The sequence below is a fragment of the Muntiacus reevesi genome, chromosome 7 (assembly GCF_963930625.1).
Source record: "Muntiacus reevesi chromosome 7, mMunRee1.1, whole genome shotgun sequence".
NCBI lineage: Eukaryota > Metazoa > Chordata > Mammalia > Artiodactyla > Cervidae > Muntiacus > Muntiacus reevesi.
Genome location: NC_089255.1, coordinates 19,034,330 through 19,049,366, shown reverse-complemented (window position 1 = coordinate 19,049,366; position 15,037 = coordinate 19,034,330). Strand labels below are relative to the sequence as shown.

At 37.8% G+C, this 15,037-nt stretch overlaps 1 protein-coding gene across 6 annotated transcripts in view; it reads right to left on the bottom strand.

Annotated features, from left to right (window-relative positions):
• BBS4 (Bardet-Biedl syndrome 4) overlaps positions 1-5,210 on the bottom strand; it is a 48,635-nt gene extending 43,425 nt beyond the window's left edge. For 3 of the 6 annotated variants that reach the window (XM_065940463.1, XM_065940467.1, XM_065940466.1), the window contains exon 1: positions 5,101-5,139. Coding sequence is in view for 2 of the 6 variants with exons in the window: in XM_065940462.1 (XP_065796534.1) it covers positions 5,101-5,124 (24 nt within the window). In the remaining 4 variants the exon portion in view is untranslated. Of the gene's footprint in view, positions 1-5,078 lie in introns of all 6 variants that reach the window. The other 3 variants (XM_065940462.1, XM_065940464.1, XM_065940465.1) reach the window with 2 other exon arrangements.
• Positions 5,211-15,037: the final 9,827 nt, after the last annotated feature.

Genomic DNA, 15,037 nt, shown 5'->3' with positions numbered 1-15,037 from the left:
AAATGTAAATTACTATCATTTAAGATTTCATATCCACCATGTTGACAAAATTTAAAGCTCTAACAATAACAAGGATGTGAGCAATGGGAACTGGTGGTAGAAGCGTAATAGCTACAATCATCTCAAAATTTCCCATAAGCTATAAAGTTAAAGATGTATGTAGCCCATAAACCAGCAATCAATCCATTTCGAGGAATACCATGGGGGAAACTCTTAGATCAGGAGACAGATATAAAAGTGTTCATAGCCAGGTCTGAGATATTACTAAATTCTGCACCCTTAGTACTTCAGTTGCCTTACTCTAGTCCTGGCCCTGTTCCCAGCAGCATTCTTTTTTTTTTTTTTCAATCTTTTTTTTTTTTTAATTAAAAACCAGAAGGGAAAAAAAAACAAACACTGAACTCACGGAAACAGAAACTAAAAAAGTGCTTGCCAGGTGTTATAGGATGAATATGGTCTAAGGATCTAATGTATAACATGGTGACTATATTCAATAACACTGTATTGAATAACTGAAATTTGCCAAGAGAATAGAATTTAACTGTCCTCATATACAAAACAGGTGATGGGTGTGTTAATTAACTCAGTGATGGGAATCCTTTCACTGTGTGTGTGTGTGTGTGTGTGTGTGTATAGTCATCACGTTGTATATTATAAATATGTAACAATTTTATTTGTCAATTATACCACAATAAAACTGGAAAAAAATCAGAAATAACCCAAATCTCTATCTAACAGAATGGACAAATGGTAGCATTTCCCTATAATAAGATATCTCATAGCTTTAAAAAATGAAAAAACATTAATTAAAAAAAAATCAATATATTGTTTAAGGATATTAAGTATGATAAAAGCTATGATGAAAACCAAAGAATAATTAACGTAAAATTAAGGAACAAGATCATTTCTGATTAAAAAAAGAGGAAAATGCAGCAAGAAAGAGACATTTAGGTAAGTTTGTTTTTAATGACTCATTTCTTAACATGTGAAGTATGAGTACAAGTTTCCATTATAGAGTTGACAAACAACAAGGGTTTGAATTCTGAGGGTCCACTTATATACAGATTTTTTTCAATAGTAACAATATTAAATTTAATATTTAAATTTGTGTATAATTTATATATTAAATACTTAATATTTTTATATATTGAATATTTATAGTAAAAATATTAAGTATATTTCAGTAGTAAAAATATAAATATATCCCAAGACTGGTTAAGTCCACAGATGCAAGGGAGCTAGGGATAGACAGAGCCACTATAAATTAGATCTTCAACTGTGCAGAGAATAAGTGCCCCTAATCCCCATGGTGTTCAAAGATCAACAAGACTCCTCTTTAAAACTTTTAATAACCTTTTATTCTTTCATAACAACCAAAGAAAAACACCTCAAAATAAAAAAGAATTTATAATTTGTTCTTTTAGATGTTTTATTATCTTGATAGAACAAACATAGAAATCTTAATCAAAGAAACAATCCATTTTTAAATGGGCAAAAGACTTGTAGAGACACTTTAAAAAGATATGGATGAATAAGCACATAAAAAAGTATTCAATACCATTATTCATTAGGGAAACACAAATTAAAATCACAATAACCACTACTACACATCCACTAGATGAGCTAAATTCAAGAAAGCTGACAATACGAAGTGTTAACCAAGGATGTGAAAAAACTGAATTCCTCATACACTGCTCACAGAAATGTTAAACGGTATAGTTTAGCCACTTAAGGAAACAGTTTTAGGTTTTGTTTCTTTTTAAAGCATAAACTTACCATATACCATGGCAATTACTCTCCTAGAGAAATGAACACACAGGCATACAAAGACTTACTGTATGCCAATAATCATCGTGACATTATTCAAATAGCCAAAAACAGGAAACAATCTAAATATCCATCAATTCTGCTTAGAAGTAAAAAGCTAACAAACTTTTACTGTTACATACAATATGAATGAACCTCAAACTACATGCTAAGTGATTCCATTACATGAAATTGTAGAAAAAGCAAAACTGTGCAGTCAGAAAGCAGATTAGACATGTGCTGGCGTTAGGAGTATACCTGTAGTTAGGTCTTGAGGGAACTTTCGGGAGTGATGGACATAAGTGAATGGTAGTGACAGTTGTGCAACTATATAAATTTACTAAAACTGATCAAATTGTACACTTAAAATAGGTAAATTTTACGGTATGTGTATTATACCTCAACAAAGCTGGCTAAAGAACCCCATATTTTTTTAATCTACCTGGGACTTTTTTAATTTTGGGGAACATATTAATTAAAGAGTCTTAAATGGTCAGAAAGCACTTTCATTAGTCAGCAGTGCTTCTTTCTGCACAAAGCAGAATTAAAATAAATTACAATTTTTTGATGAGTCTCTGTCTCAAAAGATCTTCCAGGACATTCTGCAATACAAAGGATTCTCTTAGCCCACTCAATCTCATTCATAACTGGGAGATATATAGAGTAAGTTCCTTACTTTTTTTGGTTCTTCCTTCATCTTTAAGTAGTTCTATGATCATTTATTCACCTAACATTCATGTTAGATGATATATGCTATCATTTGATATATGCTAGGCACTATATTTGAGCAAGTAGTAGCAAGCAGTAATTCTTGCTTTCTGTTCTGAAAGGTTTAATCTTCTAATTTACAGGAAGAATGATGGGTATTTACACAAATACACCAAAAAAAAAAAAAAAAACCCAGGAATTTGGGGGAGTTATAATAATGCTTTTAAGCATAAAGCAAGGAAACCAGAGTTATTCACTTGTTTCGTCAAGCTATCTAAACTACTTATTATATAATCTTAAATAAGACAGAAATATCAGTCCCCAGTTCTCCTAAGGAACAAGTAATAATCCTCAGTAGTTTCAGTAGCATATTATAATTTCTGTGTGTTCCACACTGGACTAGTTATACTTCATTTTGCTGGGATGTCTCTTAGCCTCAAGGTCTTTGCTACAGAATTCTTAGATTTTTCCTTACAAATGTGTTCAAAATTCTGAATTTTAAGTCTTTGTCTTCTCTCCTCCTCTATAAATGCATATCTACAGATCTACATGTTTTTCCTTTGCATCACAAAATTAACATCACACAATATATCCCTGTTAACAACAGGCACAACATGGAGTCATGTTTGCTTGCTAAGCCCCAAGTCACCAAATCAAAACTTAGTTTTAGCTCTCCCAGAAATGGCATCTTAAACCAATCAGGAGTCCTCTGATCAGCACGAGTTATATACTATAACTGACAGACCTCTGCCATCCCCTGAAGGAAAGTCACCTTGCCATGACCAACCCTCTTTTTGTCTATAACTTTCTTGTTCCTGCTCACTTTTGCCTATGAAAGTATTTTATTTTGTACAGCTCCTCAGAGCTCCTTTCTGTCTCCTAGACTGGATGCCATATCACTGAATAAAGCCAATACAATCTTGAAAATTTACTCTGAATTTTCTTTAACACCCCACTCCACAACTAGCTTTTACTTAAATGTACACCACAGAAATCCCTTCACATCAACATAAATAGTTCGGACATTCTTTTTAATGGCTGCATAATATTCCTCAGTATGGGAATATCAGAAGCCATCCATTACCCTACTAATGGGAATTCACTCTGTTTCCAGCTTTTTGTCACTATAAACAGTATTGCAAGGAACACCAGTGGACCAGGTGCTTATGGTGTGCTTTTAGTTCAATATGATACAGATGGAGAGGCATGGCTAGGTCCTTTTAATACTATTACAAGATGCTATATAACTTCCAAAGAGGATAGAAAGTCAAATTTCCATTCAGCCCTAACCTGAAAAATGAGTTATTATAAAAGTAACACTGCTAGCAATAAATTTGATAATAATGAAAATTATTAACTTGCAGCCAAAGTGCTAAATCATATCAAAATAAACCATTCTCTTTAATACACTACCAGGGATTCAAAAGTATAGGACAATTCTGCCATCACACTCATATTCTGCTCATGAATACCTACCTACACCTGCAATGAGCACGGAAGAATAAGTTATATTTGCAGCAATGTGATGTTACCCTTTATACCTTACACTTAAGATTATGGAGCTTAAGTATCTTATGTTTTCAATGTCTAAATTCTAGGAACATTAATAACGCTTTTAATTTTTTTTAATTCGTAGCTTAACCAATTGCTTTGGGTTTCATTGTCTGTACACAGAGTTTTCTCATTATACTAAAATAATTTGATTTCTCTGAAGACAGACTAGAAAACAAAAAGACCCCCGACAGGTATTACTGGCCGTGCTCCTCAGAAGCCAAAACTAAGGTAGAAAACAGTGTGTCAAAGACTGCTATTTTGCCTCCTACATTTTTTAAAAGGGCAATAAATTCCGAGTGGGGTCGCAAAAGAGTCGGACACGACTTAGCCACTAAAACAACAACAACAAATAAGTCATTTTAACAAACCCGCAGAACATCCTTGGAAATTCAACATTAAAACAAGAGAAACACAGTCTCACACTTGGAACTCTATAGAAATTAGAGCCAATTGTGAATTTACGCCTCCAAAATAACTACTACTGGGTCATCCTGCATTCAACTGAGTTACTCTGTATTAGCAGTTCTGTGGAATTTAATCAACGCTTAACTCAGACCAGTTGAATTCCTATATTTGCTAAACCACGGTCCCGACCCACACGCAGAAGAAAGCTTTCAGGATTTGTCTCACTGCCTAATCCAGAGATTAACAGAAATTGCCTCTGCACAGGCGACAGTGTTTCCTTTCCTAACCTCATAAGACAGAAAGCATGGGGCGAGTAAAAAAGCCTTTTCTAATGAAAACCTCCCTTCTCTGTCCGGAGCACCCCAAGAGCAACCCCAGTCCTAGCACAAGCCCAGAGCTGGAAAGATCTCAGCCGGGACCCGGGCCGAGCAGTTCCCCGGAACCCGACCGCATCACCCCGCCCGACCCGAGGTGTTCCAGTCCCAGCACCGCATTTCCCGAGCGGCCGCTACGTGGGACACAGGCCACCCGCCTACCCGCCTCTCCGCTCCGCTCCGCCCGGCTCGACCCTGCCCAACCCCAACCCCGGCCAGAGGCCCACACACCAAACGGAATCTCGAAGCTCACCACAGACAGTTTCTCTTCAGCCATCTTAGATCCGCCCACCGCTGCGAGGCCGGAAGTTGCTGGTTTCCCAGACGACCAGGCAAACGGAAATCGTAGGGCTGGGGAAGAGGGGAGGGGCCTGAATAGGGAAAGAAGTAGATCGCCGAGCGGAAGTGTTTGCCTGGGAGGTTGAGGATCTTCTAGAATGTCGGAACTGGTCGAGCGCTTTCGTGCGGTCCACTTGGCTCTAAAGGAGCCGGTGAGCGAATGCGCAGCCAGTCGTCGCCTTCGTCCCTGCCAGCCCCTATCGCCTCAGGCCCTTGTGTGGACGTTCCTTGAGAAACCCCCCGACAGCGCTGGGTACAGCCACTCCTGTCCCTGCTCAGCTTTGACGCCACCCAGCGTTTATTTCAAGCCTTCTTCTGGGAGTCCCGGCTCCCAAGCCCAGACCCTACGGCTGAGAACCTCATTTTCTCCTTTCATAAAAATTCGTAGTTTTCTTGACTGTCTTTATCCAGCTAAGGTTATTACCCGCCTCATCAGCCTCCCACTTCTGTTTACGCTAGACGTTGCAAATCTTGCCGGTGGGCTGTATTTAAATGCAGTCTTGTACTGATCGGAAACTTAAAAAATTAGAAGATTTCTTAAGAAAGCCAGAAATCTGGCCTCAGAGTAAATAAAGATCCGACAATAGGTGTGCAGTCCTGCTTGATGGTAAAACAGATCTGAAAATTGGCTGCTACTGTAGGTAGCATTTGTTCACCATTCTGCCACAGTCCTGGCTTCCCAGCACACTTGGGCCGTTTTACCTTTCTAGCCCCTGGTGTGGTGAATTAAATGCTTCGTCTTTCCACGGAGTGATTGTGAAAATACGTGGGCTGTGGAGTCAAACATGAGTTCTAAATTTAACTACTGCTTAACATGAGCCAGTCATTTCTTCGAGCTTCATTCATTCCTGTACGAAGAGCTATGCGATGAGCAAAATACAGGGGATCTCTGACCTTAGAGCACTATTCTCCAACCTTTTTGGCACCAGGGATCTGTTTCATGGAAGACAGTTTTTCCCACACAACCAGTGTAGGGGGGATGGTTTGGGGATGATTCAAGAGCATTACATTTATTGTGTACTTCATTTCAATTATTACATCAGCTGTACCGTAGATTATCAGACATTAGATCCCAGAGGTTGGGGACCCCTGCCTTAGAGTGTAGTGAGGAAGTCACACATTAAATAATAACATAAGCAAAGTTTATGAAGAAACAGTTCACTAAAGAAGAAATACAAATGCGTCTTAAACATATGAAAATATAACTTTTCGAGGAAGAGAAAACATGCAAATTAAAGGTTCCAAGAGATATTTTCTACCTCTTACATTGGCAGAGAACAAAATTTTCAGTGAGTTATGAGTAAACATGCATTCTTCCTCTGCGGCTAGAGAGAATGTGAATTGTTACAGCCTCCATTGACAGCAGTTTGGGAATTACTTCCCAAATTTAAAATGCACATAACCTTTAATTTCTTTATTTTAATTCTAGGAATATATACTATAGGTATAAATGTGGGAAATGGCCTTAAATACAAAGTTATTCAATGCAGCAGTTTGATAACCAAAGCATGAAAACAAAACAAATGCCTAAAAATTGAGGTTAAAGAAATTATGATGTGCCCATACCATATGGTACATGAAAAATAAACTATTTACATAGTGATATAAAAGATTGCCACAATATATTAGTAACAGATAAAAACAAAGTGTGGAAAAATGTACATAAGATCTGTGTTAATAGAAGAGAAGGCAAAAATAAAGAGGAATATTATGTACATCATTGCTTATATACTCAAAATATCTCTGAAAGGATATTCAAAATGCTAAAACTAAGGAGAAATTGGTAGCAGAGAGACAGGGAAGGGAAGAGACTTTATACCCTGTTACAATTTAAATTTTATATGAAATGGATATTCCAATAATAGAGAAAATTAAAGGAACAACATAAGGGACTTCCATCGTGGTCCAGTAGTTAAGACTGCGCTGTCAATGAAGGGGACACAGGTTCAATGCCTGGTTGAGGAATTGAGATCCTATGTGTAGTATAGCAGTGCAGCGCAGCCAAAAGATAAAAAAATAATAATAATTTAAAAAAATAAATAAAACAGCATTGTAACTGTATAATTAGAATTGGGGTAAATGCTGAGGAGAAACAGTGAAAGCAAATAACAGGGAGATCCACTGTAGACTTGTTTAGACAGGGAAGTTTCCCTGGGTAAGATATGTTTAAAATGAAACCTAAAGGATAAGGCATTAACTTGGGGAAGAGGAATGAGGAAGTGGGTAGGCCGGGGAAGAATTCTAAGGCAAAGGAAAAGCTTGTGCAAAGGCCCTGAGGATGGAAGAAGCTTGGCCAGTTCGTAGCACAGGAAGATCAGCACTGATGGAAAGAGGAAGGGGGAGGAGTTGGTTCCAATTGGTGGAGAGGTAGGAAAGACCTAATTTCATGGCTGAGGTCACCTCCGCAGTGATTTTGGAGCCCAAGAAAAAATCTGTCACTGCTTCCTCTTTTTCCCCTTCTATTTGCCATGAAGAAATGGGACTGGATGCCATGATCTTAGTTTTCTGAATGTTGATTTCAAGCCAGCTTTTTCACTCTCCTCCTTCACCCACATCAAGAGGCTTTTAAGATCCTCTTCACTTTCTGCCATTAGAGTGGTATCATCTACATATCTGAGGTTGTTGATAGTTCTCCCAGCAACCATGATCCCAGCTTGTGATTCATCCAGCCTGGCATTTCACCTGATGTATTATGTATATATCTGCACTGAACTGAACTGAGATTATGCATATAAGTTAAACAAGCAGGGTGACAATATACTTTGGCCACCTGATACAAAGAGCCAAGTCATTGGAAAAGACCCTGATGCTGAGAAAGATTGAAGGCAAAAGAAGAAGGGGTCAGCAGAGGATGAGATGGTTAGATAGCATCACCAACTTAATGGACATGAATTTAAGCAGACTCTGGGAAATAGTGGAGGACAGAGGAATCTGCCATGCTGCAGTCCATGGGGTCACAAAGAGCTGGACACGACTTAGTCGTGACCTACTCAGCAACTGAAAAACAACAGGAGAGACTAGTGGTGCAGATCCACAGAGGTCATGTGAGGGATTTCATTCTAAGGGCATTGGGAAGGCACTAGAGAGTTTTGAGCAATGAGTGATATAGTCAGAATTAACGTTTAATGAATTTATATTAGTTAATGAGTGGAGAATGAATTGAGAGGAAAACAAGAATTGATAATCTAGAGGTGACTAAAAGAATCTGCAAAAGAATAAAACAGTTCACCTAGACTGGAGTGATGGGAGAAAGAAATGGAGAAAAGGTAAATGTATTCTGAAGAATTTTACGAGGTAAAACGAATTTCCTATGGTGTAGAATTGGATATGGGGGAATCAGGGAAAGGGATAGAGATGTCTCAGAAAGATGACAGCATTTCTAACTTTCAAAGCAATGGAGTGCACAGCACAGTCAGTTACTGACATGGGGAGCCTCAGGGAAGATGATGTTGGTGGAAAACCCATAAGCATACTTCCCAATATATAAAATCTCCCTGAAAGGGGCCCTGTGAGAAGTAAGTAACTTTTTTGTGTGTCTTTGTTATTAAGTAAGGAGAAGTCATTAGCACATGTTTAAAAATCTCTCCTTTGACCCCAGAGATGAGAAGAGCGAGCACTTTCTGTGCAAAGGCCTTTCTCATGAGAAAGAATGTTGGTTTCTCAAATGTCAATAACTAAATCTAATGTGCTAGATAGATAATTAGAAAAATTTCAAAACATGTAATAAACATGTAATATTTTCCAGGGAAGATCCCAGAATCACATAGATAATGCTTCTTATGTAATACCTAAGTCTTCATTTCCCTTAGAAAACCTCCTTGGATGTAATCTTGTTTACCAGGATCATTCAAGCCATATAGATGGGTAAGGCATTCCAAACAAAATGGAATTTATCTTCTTTTTCCCATGATAGAGTTGATGAGGCAAGAGAAGAATCAGGCATCGGTAACTTTTTAACATTCCCAAAATACGTATAAAAGAATTGTAGTTGAGTTTCTACATTTTAAATACTTCAATATGTCATTCTCACTCTGGTTGGGTCTACAACCAACTTTGTCCTGACACTACCTGCCAGGCAACTCTCCAGCACCTCAAACCTCTTTTGCGATATTCAGTCTTCCCCAAACCCATACCACTAACTTCCGAGAGCCCAGCCAGCACAGGAAACACCTTGAAATAATCTGAAGCTCCAGGAGCTTCTTGAAGCATTTTAAACATGCCCATTCCTGGTAGTCCAGTGGTTAGGACTCTGCACTTCCAGCACAGGAGGTACAGGTTTGCTCTCTCTCTGGTTGGGGATCTGGCATGCAGTACAGAGTGGCAGCAAACAAACAAACAAAGGCATACTATGCAGCTTGTAAAGAACTTTAAGATGGTGAAATAGTTAAATGGAAAAAAAAAAAAAGCAAAATGTAGAAGATAGTGTGGTTCTCTTTGTGTTTAAAAAGCGGGGGGGCCAGGGGGAACTTCAGTGGTTTAAGACTCTGAGCAGCCCCTGCAGGGGGTACAGGTTCTATCCCTAGTCAGGAAAGTGAGATTCCACATGCCATGTGGTGCAGCCAAAATTTAAAAAGGGGAGGGATATCATCAGCAGATGAATGGATAAGGAAGCTGTGGTACATATACACCATGGAATATTACTCAGCCGTTAAAAAGAATTCATTTGAATCAGTTCTAATGAGATGGATGAAACTGGAGCCCATTATACAGAGTGAAGTAAGCCAGAAAGATAAAGACCATTACAGTATACTAACACATATATACGGAATTTAGAAAGATGGTAACGATGGCCCTATATGCAGGGCAGAAGAGACGCAGAAGTACAGAACAGACTTTTGAACTCTGTGGGAGAAGGTGAGGGTGAGATGTTTCGAAAGAACAGCATGTATATTATCTGTGGTGAAACAGACCACCATCCCAGGTGGGATGCATGAGTCAAGTGCTCGGGCCTGGTGGGCTGGGAAGACCGAGAGGAATCAGGTGGAGAGGGAGGTGGGATGGGGGACCGGGATGGGGAATACGTGTAACTCTATGGCTGATTCATATCAATGTATGACAAAACCCACTGAAAAATAAAAAAATTTAAAAAAATAAAATAAAAATAAAAAAGGGGAGGGATATGCATACTTTTTGAAAATATAATTTTGAGAAATTATCACACGAAACTGGTAATGATGTTTGTCTCTGCAGAGGGTGTAGATAGGACTATAATGGGAAGGTAATTCCCTTTTCATTGTTCACCATTCTGTAAAATTTAGCTTTTTATTATCCATGTAGTTTTAATTTTAAAAGCTATTTTAAAAATATGTAGATGAAACCATTTTTTAAAGCTCCCATTCCTGGATTTCACTCATTTGGATGCAGAAAACCACAAGAGTCATCTCTCTCTCATCTGAGCAAACAAAGGCTAGATTAGCTTGAAAATCAAATATATTTTTAATTCATCAGAGAGCTGAGGACATAAAGAAATTTAAGTTAACCAACCTCCAGAAAGCGCTAAGTCCTTCATTGGAGAGAGGAGATACATGGCTGCTTATATTCCTATGCTAGGAAGATAAATCCACCAAAGGGGAATAAAGAGAAGGCTGTTGAACTTAACAAAAAATGTAACAGTCCCGTTGAGGCTGGCAATGACAACAGAATCTAGAGGACTCAAATTCACAAAGAGAGCTGCACCCACCTACCAATCTTACCTCTTGGATCTTAAAAAAAAACAGTACAGGGAGGTAGAAGACCAGAAGTGGGACAGGGTGTGTATAGGAGAAGAGTTGAGAGAGATCTCTCTTTTCCTTGGGGTAAGTGGAGCCTGTCCCAAGTGCAAGATGCTCATAAAATGAGGGGGCAACACAGGAACGCTAAGAAATCCACCAGAGATACTCTTGAAGGCTAAGAGGGAGACAGGAGGCAGGAGAGCTGAGACCCCCAACCCCCAGGCATTGCAGGCACTCCTCTGGAAAGGACGAAGGGTGGGGCACACAGTAAAATTGAGAGAGGACTTCGCTGGTGGTCCTGTGGTTAAGAATCTGCCTACCAATGCAGGGGACACAGGTTTGACCTCTGGTTCCAGAAGATTCCAAATGCCATGGGGCAACTAACCCCGTGTGCAGAAACTACTGACCCCACACAGTTAAGAGTCCGTGCTCTGCAACAAAAGAAGCAACCCCAGTGAGAAGCCTGTACACAACTGGAGAGTAGCTCCTGCCTACCTAAACTAGAGAAAAGCCTGCATACAGCAATGAAGACCCAGTGCAGCTGAAAATAATCAACTAAAAGGAAAACAAACAAAAAGAATTGAGAGAAATACCTTCCCAGCCACTTATCCCACTGACCAAGTTAACTAGGCTGGTTTATCTACAATTCCCTCTAGAAAGGAAAGAACACTCACTTTTCCAAAAGCTGACACCTTAGCTATGAAGCAAAGTCAGATCTCTGGGATCTTGCCCATGCCCAAAACCTATTTTCAGTAGGCCCTACTGAAGGGAAAGTTCTGATTCTGCGTTCAAAATATTTGAAGCTGATGGTGAGCTGAATCAAGCGAAAGCTGCAAAAGAGCCCAGATCTAGTTCAAATAAACATCAGATTGACTGAGTCACTACTCAAGTGGCTGAAAGAAAAATGGGCATGCCCCACTTTGAAGGTAAGTAATACTTACTTCAGTCTCTCCTGTTTCATATACAAAATGCCCTGCATACAGTCAAACATTAAGACATGTGCAAAGGCAAGAAAGTTAAGATCCATGGTAACAGAGAAAGGTTCAAGAGCAGCAGAATGAGAAATGACCCAGATGTTGAATTATCAGTTGGGATCTTTAAAAAAATGCTAAAAAAAATCTAGCAGAGGCCAACATGTCAGAATCCATAGATAGGATTGTTGAAATAACTGATGAAAATGCTTTAAAAAGTCTAGTGGAAAATGTGGATAATACACATGAAAAATTAAAAAGCAGAAACATGGTAACTATACAAATATAATGAAATGCTAAAAGTAAAAAGTACTGTATCAGAAATAAAGATTTAATCAGATGGGTTTAACAGAAAAGCATCAGGGAACCTGATGACAGTGAAAAACAAAAAGGGAAAAGAATGAGGGGAAACCACCTGAGTTCTGCAGGATAAAATCAAATAACCTACTACACATGTAATTGGAGTCCCAGAAGGAGAGGATAAGTGAGGGACTATGGAACAAAAGAAATAACTGAAGAGCTAATAGTCACAAGAAATACCCATTATTAATGGAAGACATCAATACCGATTCAACAGGTTCAGTAAACCCCATACAAAGGAAAACATACCTAGACAGATAACCAACCTGCTGAAAACCAAAGATAAAGAGTAGATAAAACCATCAAAGGGAAAAAAACACAGTATAGACAGGCAAACACATAAAAATGATGGACAACTTCTCACCAGAAACAAATGAGAACTGAGGACAAATTTAAAGAACTGAAAATAGAAATAAAACGTCAACAGAGAATTCTGTATTCAACTAAAATAACTTTCAAAAATAAATGTAAAATATAATCTCTGACAGATAAAAGTCAAGAGAATTCATCTCTAGAAAAGCTGCAATGGAACAAATGCTAAAACAAAGTTTTTCAGATTAAAGGGAATTTATACCGACTCAGTGGACATGAGTTTGAGCAAACTCAAGGAGATAGTGAAGGACAGAGAAACCCGGCACACTGGAGTCCATGGGGTGGCAGAGAGTCAGACATGATTTAGTGACAGAATACCACCACCACCAGATGGAACATTAAGCTTGCTGGAAAATATGAAAAGCAGTATTAATGAAGTATTGTGAAGAATAAATATCCTGTGGGGAACAGAACAGAGAGTCTAGAAATAACACACACACATATAGTAAACTGACTTTCAAACAAGATGCTAAGTCAATCTAATGGGTGAAGGAAAATCTTAAAAAATGTTGCTGGAACAACTGGATATCTATGTTGAAATAAACATGTTCTGTACAAGTATTTAATTTGAAATTAATAATTAATTTGAGTTTTACATTTACCTAAATGTAAAACTCCATAAGGTAAATGTAAAACCTGAAACCAGTGAGATGGTTTATAGGTAGACGTAACCCAAACCATAAAACTTCTAGAAGAAAATACATTCTCTGTGAGCTTGAGGGTCATAAAATCACAAAAGAAAAACTTGATAAGGTAGACTTTTATGAAAATAAAAACTTCTGCTCATCAAAAGATGCCAGTAAGAAAGTGAACAAACCATAATCTACAAAAAAGAAAAAAATCACAGCACATATACCCATCAAAGAACGTGTATCCAGATTTCACAGAATAACCACGATAAAAAGACAATTCAATTTTAAAATGGGAAACACATGAAAGGTATTTCATAAAAGAATGAAAGATATACAAATGTAAATTAAGCATAAGAAAAGTGCTCAATGTCACTAATTATCAGGGAAATGCAATGTAAATTAAAATCAGAGTTCTTTCACACCAAGATAATTAATATAAAAAACATAGACAACAGTAAATGCTGACAAACATGTGAAGCAACTGGAACTCATACATCACGAATGAGAGCCCAAAATGATAAACCACTTTGGAAAACAGGAAGGCAGCTTCTTAACAACTTGTCATATGACTCAGCAATTTTCTATGGTTAGGTATTTATCCAAGCGAAATAAAAATGTATCCACAAAACAAAAAAATATAACTTAAGAATATACATAGCAGCCTTATTCATAATTGCCCCAAATGAAACAGCCTAAAAGCAGAATGGATAAACAAACTGTAGTACATTTTAGAATGAAATTCTACCCAGCAATAAAGAATAACTTAACAATACATAACAATATGGAGAAGTCTTTAAAGCATTGTAAGTGAAAAAAGCCAGATGCAAGAGTATATGATTCACTTACATAAAGTCCAAAAGTGGCAAAATAAATCTATAGTTAGAAAATCAGCAAATGATCACTGGAGTAGAGTGGAGCAGGGATAATTTTAAAGATGCACAAGAGAACTTTCTGGGTTAATGGTAACGTTCTGTATCTTCTTTGAGGAGGGTTATCTTGCAGATGTATACAACTCTTGAAACATTAATGTGAACACTTAACAGTGCACATTTTATAATAAATTTATTTCTACAGATCAACTTAAACTAAAGATGGGTTGCGGATACCTACTCCAAGAGCATCTGTTCCCAACCCTTTACTGACCTATCTGATTTTTCTCCTCAGTGCAATCTTTGGGCTCGGCCCTTGATTATAGCATTTATCATAAAGGGCACACAATTTAGTGCACCTAAGAAGTAGCATTTTTGTGGAACCAACAATTTATTGCCATTGCTTAGTGAACAACCATTTGACTATTTTAAGGCACTGATGTGTAGTAATGTGATTTTAACATGAATAGGTGCTGTGACACATAACTTACCTTATTGCAAGGTAGTTAAAACAATGGAATAAAAGTCATTCAGAGGCATGTAGAACACTATTACTCTTCATTAAACCCACTCTCTGATATTTGCTGTCATGACCTTTACAATACTCTAAATCAATCACATGATTTGGGGATACAAATTTATTTCCTATTCAAAGCAGGTGGACATGCAGATGATGCTTCCTCCTTTGTTAGAAAACACTTTAGTATTTGCCCTAGTTATGGAGAAACGAACCACAAGTCAGGATCATACGGTAGGAATTTATTAACAAGCAAACAACTCTGTTCATATCAGGAAGACCAGTTGGTTAGATTATAAATGACTCGAGAGCAGGTGCAAGAACTTACAATTTTAAAGCATTCTGTTAGAATGTTTACTGCCAAGTAGATCCACAAGAGGTGTTCCTAAATTCTGGTAATCATTTTATGTGGCACTCCC